The sequence below is a fragment of the Nansenia antarctica genome, assembly GCF_963989245.1.
Source record: "Nansenia antarctica genome assembly, chromosome: 1".
In the NCBI taxonomy this organism is placed as follows: domain Eukaryota; kingdom Metazoa; phylum Chordata; class Actinopteri; order Argentiniformes; family Microstomatidae; genus Nansenia; species Nansenia antarctica.
In genome coordinates this window covers 105,281,525-105,286,524 of record NC_137674.1, presented here as the reverse complement: position 1 = coordinate 105,286,524, position 5,000 = coordinate 105,281,525, and the positions used below count along the sequence as shown (strand labels likewise).

The 5,000-nt window shown below is 45.8% G+C and overlaps 1 protein-coding gene across 1 annotated transcript in view; it reads right to left on the bottom strand.

The window, feature by feature from the left end:
- Positions 1 to 3,515: 3,515 nt before the first annotated feature.
- The window catches only part of pdgfra (platelet-derived growth factor receptor, alpha polypeptide), a gene marked incomplete at both ends in the record, with an annotated part of 20,757 nt that continues 19,272 nt past the window's right edge, over positions 3,516 to 5,000 (bottom strand). The window contains 2 exons of the mRNA XM_080541487.1: positions 3,516 to 3,663; positions 4,202 to 4,437. Coding sequence (XP_080397613.1) covers positions 3,516 to 3,663; positions 4,202 to 4,437 — 384 coding nt within the window. The remainder of the gene's footprint in view (positions 3,664 to 4,201; positions 4,438 to 5,000) is intronic.

Genomic DNA, 5,000 nt, shown 5'->3' with positions numbered 1-5,000 from the left:
ATTTCCACAAACAATATTCTTATAATGAACAAAACTGGACCTCCGTCCCTGTCTCCAACAAAGGACTTGTAACCTTCCACTGGTTGTATAAGCATGCCCCCTAGTGGTCTCATCTGAGAATGCAATTCACAAGACTATGTCACTCCACTCTATGCCATGTTGATTATGGAGGGGAAACATGTAACTTGTAGCTTCTTCACACTACAGGGCTGACTGAGATTGTACAGTGCTGGCTCTGATATTTCTCTTTCACATTGTCCTTCCCAGCACTGTTTCAGAAACTATGGTGGATGCGGAACTGAAAATGTACCCCTGTAAATTAGGGTTAATCGTCACTACAAGAGTCTCTATACCTACCATACACTATGGGGTGCGTTGACATTAGTTGAGGTATCCCATGCTGGTCCTCATTGGCTCTTTTTCCACGAAGGCAGTTTGAGGGCCGGTTCGGAGCTGGTGCAAAATCTCGAACCAGTTCTTCGCGTTTCGACAGCAAAATAACAGGTGTTCTGCGAATTTATACTGCCTTGTTAAAAAATGCTACCGTAAAAGAAATCGATAGCAGAGTCTATCGATTCATGCTACTCTATGAAAAGCAATGCTACCTTGTGTTTTTTGACATGTTCCTATGTGTTTTTTAATACAACAATTTCCAGTTGTTGTATAAAGGTATAACTCTCACAGTATCATAGCATCCTTATTTATGCGTTTTGATTACAGATGTAGTGTCTGCCTGCCCCTCAGCACCGGTACAAGCGGGCTGGCCACAGGTATGTTTGGGCAGCTGAGCTCTTTTAACAACCTGAACTGTGATGAAAATTGAAAATGTTTCAAACTGAACTGTGGTGAAAAATGAAAATGTAATTTAATGTGAAAGGAAAACGATCTGTGTCAGTTTAGTATGGTCTGGAAAACAGCTTAACTGTCTTTTAATCTCATGGTTGTCAATCTTGCTGTGACCAGGCTACTCTCACAGTGAATAAATAATGTCTGTATGGACATGATAGATAGAGAACAAGAGAGAACATGAAAGGAAAGCAAATACTTTTAGGACACCCTTTAATTACATTATTAAATCATTTATTGAAATATAACTCATCTGAATGTACATAATGCATATTGAAACAGGAGGATATTGGGAATAATAACTACCTATAATTACAGATACTGTACCATGGATTATACATCATACCTCTCCTCCTCCCCCTTCCACTCTCAATATTTCACAATAGTGTTGCCATAACAGAGAGGATGTCTTCCAATGCCAAGCCAAGTCCTTCTCTCAGCAGGGCCCCAATCATATCTCATATCCAATACAAAGAAAATAGACCCAAAAAAGTGCAACAGTTTTTTTTTGTTTTTTTTACGTGATCGCAGAGTACACATCACATTTCAAAATAAGTAGAGACAGAGAGAGCGGCAGTGACTCAGCTGGTAGGGGACACACATACACACACACACACATAATGATGTATGACATCATGTTCTGTCTAACAAGCGTCTGGACATGGCGTTGTCTCTCCACAGGACAGCAACATGGCTGAAGGAACTACAGCACTGCTGCCAATCACAACAACAACAACAACAACAACAACAACAACAACAACAACAACAACACCCCTAGTTAGAGAAAAACACTCTACGTCTTCTTTGATTGGATAGAAAACACATGGGCGTCTTCATGTACTTTTTTCTGATCCCCGATTGGCTTTCGGAAGCATGACATCTGTCAACAGTCCAATCAGGTGGCTTTGATGTCAAGATGTTTTTCCCTCTGGTTCCATCTATCGGCAGCGTGCTCTGTATCTATTATTATCATACGCGTATTATTATCATCATAATGGCATAAGCTCAAAACAGGGAAGAGACAAACATTGATCGGATGTTGTGCTACTCCACACACACACACATACTTTCGTATTTTGTCCCAGGTTCAACGTCCCTCCAACCTTTTCAACAAATTCAACAAATAAATTCCCGTTTCACAATTTCGATCCATCCTCCAGCATCAAATTATGAACAAAATGAAGTTCCATCCATGATGTTGTGTTTGTTTGTTTTCTCTATCAACATAGTTACAGATACACAGGGCTTCAATTCACAGGTTAAAATGGAGCTGCGCATAAGACAGGCCTTTAACATGTGCAATTATAACACTGGCATGTCACCTCCAGTTCTTCTCTCGTATATAAAAACACTCTAGAGCTATTTACATTTACAATCACACCGGGGGGCCGTTCCGTAGCATAAGGGATGTAACAGGACGCAGTTGAGAACTGATTGTTTTGCGTACAAATCTTTTCATATACAGTAGGGGAGGGGTAACAGTCACAAAGGTGCACACAACTCATACACACACACACACACACCGAGTGATGATTATTGCATTCTTCATTTCAACCCCCTCCTCAACCCAGTATTCACATGGTAATACATATTCATATATACTAGATAAAAAGTACAAAAATAAACTCAAACTGCTGCACGTATTTAGCTGTCAACAACATACATATGGTCACATGATAAAAAATATACATAATCCAGATTTTGTGCTTTTTATATACTGATATATCCTGTAGGTAGGTGAGTGTTAAGTGGACCCCGTTCTTTGCCTACTGGTCTGGTTACTACTTGGTACTGATGTGATCTGGTTTAACTGGTCATTCTGGTCTTACTTAGTCGCTTTTGGATAAAGGCGTCTGCTAAACAACCAAACTGTAAACTAGTCTGGTTACAGCTTGCTACTGGTGTGAACTGGTTTAACTAGTCCTACTGGTTTGGTTACTCCTCAGTACCGGTGTGAACTGGTTTAACTGGCCCTACTGGTCTGGTTACTGATTGGTACCGGTGTGAACTGGTTTAACTGGTCACATTGGTGTGGTTACTCCTCAGTACCGGTGTGAACTGGTTTAAATTGTGTGTGTGGTAGTGGTTCTACATGGCTGGTGTTCATTCTGGGTCTTTGATCTACTCCGCCTGCTCCGTCCATGCTTATGTTGCTGAATGCCCATCGGGATAAAGTTCGACACAAATACAAACAAAAACAATCTTCCACCATCTTCTTCTTCTTCTTCTTCCCACGTGCATTTGGTCCACCCAACACTGTATCGTTCCACAGAGCCTCTATAAGAGACTCCATAACCAGAGTAGTTGCTGTGAGTCCGATCCTCAGTGTCCGATCCATCCATGCCCCTCCGGCCCTATAGGGGGCGCTGTCTGAGGAGCTAATGGCGTACCATGATCTCACCACAGTCTCGTTCCAAGCAGTGAAGTGGTTTTGCTCTGTCCTCTGAGAGAGGGAGGTCAGGGGGCTGTGTGGGAGCAGGGGGCTGGGGGGTGGGAGGAGGAGGAGAGGGGGGGGGGGTGTGTGAGGTGAGGGTCTTTGGATGATCTTAAGAGTCTGTGTTCGGGTGCGTCCCCCGCCCCCCCTCCGCCTCGCACTTCACCTCCCCCCACCCCCTCCGTCTCCCCCACCTCTCCGGCAGGTATGGGGCGGTGGTCCGTAGACGGGCCTGTCACAGGAAGCTGTCCTCCACCAGGTCCGATGAGTCCAGACACATCTCGTCCAGCATGGTGATGTCCTCCAGGGTCTCGCCCTCGCGCTTGGCCAGCGTGGAGCTGCTGGAGCCCGTCTCTATGGCACTCTCATCAGATGTCTGAGAGCTGAGAGAGGGGAGGGGAGAGGAGAGGAGGGGGGAGGAGAGGAGGGGTTAGAGTTGGGTTTTGGCAGATCAAGCAGAAGGTGGGAATGTCTACACAGCTTATGGGAATGTACAGGGGTAGTTGTGCATAACATTTCTCCAATATTTGTTACTTTTATGCATCCAGGTAAGCTATTTTAAGGGTTCCACTCTTTTTCCACTAAAGAGTTGGCCAATGATTGTAGCCAATTAGGGGCCAGTTCAAACAGGCTCGGTGTCAGTTCACTTTCAATCCAGTTTTACATTCATTCAATTCAGGAACTAAACCAATCCCTAAAAATATTCCTCACTGAAAAACCGATAACGAAAAAAAAATGAAATCGCAATTGGAATTTCAGTTTGTCTTTTGAAACTGACTCAACTGATATGGAACTGACCCCTAAACCTCTTACGGTATACGCAACGTTTTATCAATCTAGCACAGCATTTCAGATGAAGACAGACGATGTCTTGGAGAGAGTGAAATGAAAAAAATGAAATGGGGGGTCTCTTACATGTACCTGTGGCGGTTCCTCTTGCTGTAGTCGTCGTCAGACAGGGGGTCCAGGTCGGGCAGGGGGATGATGTAGCCGCTGTCGGAGCTGAGGCGCTGCTCGTCGAAGCCGCTCTCCCGGTCCTTCAGCTTGCCCTGGTTCTTATAGGTGATGCCGATGTAGGCGTCGTCACTCTCTACGCACACCCGGGTCACGGCCGGGTGGTCGCTCTTCAGGAAGTCGTGGTTCACCCTCTCGTAGCACTGCGGAAGACGAGGATGGATAGAGGATTTAGTCAGTGTGTGTGTGTGTGTGTGTGTGTGTGCGTATAATGTGTGTGTGTGTGTGTGTGTGTGTGTGTGTGTGTGTGTGTGTGTGTAATGTGTGTGTGTGTGTGTGTGCGCTTGTAATGTGTGTGTGTATGTGTGTGTGTGTGTGTGTGCGTGTGTGTGTGTGTGTGTGTGTGTGTGTGTGTGCATGTGTGTGTGTGTTCTTCACACCCGGGCCAGCCTATTGCTGAGAACCCATGCTGAACCACATGTCCCACCCCAGACCCCCCCCCCCCCTCGAGGCCAAGGTGCTAAAACAGGAGCCGGCACCTCCTCCTTCTCTCCTCCTCTCATGGGCCATTAAAGTGGAGCCCAGAGGAGAGAAGGAGGAGAGGAGGGAGAGGCACTTTTGATGTGCCATGTGTGGCGTGGTGTTTAATAGAGTAATTATGGTTTAGCCGGCCGGTGGCGAGACCTGGGGGATGCGACGTCATTACTGCGGGCTGGGGTCTGGCCCCGTTCTGACCGCCAGCTGGAGCATTACCCCTCTAATGACC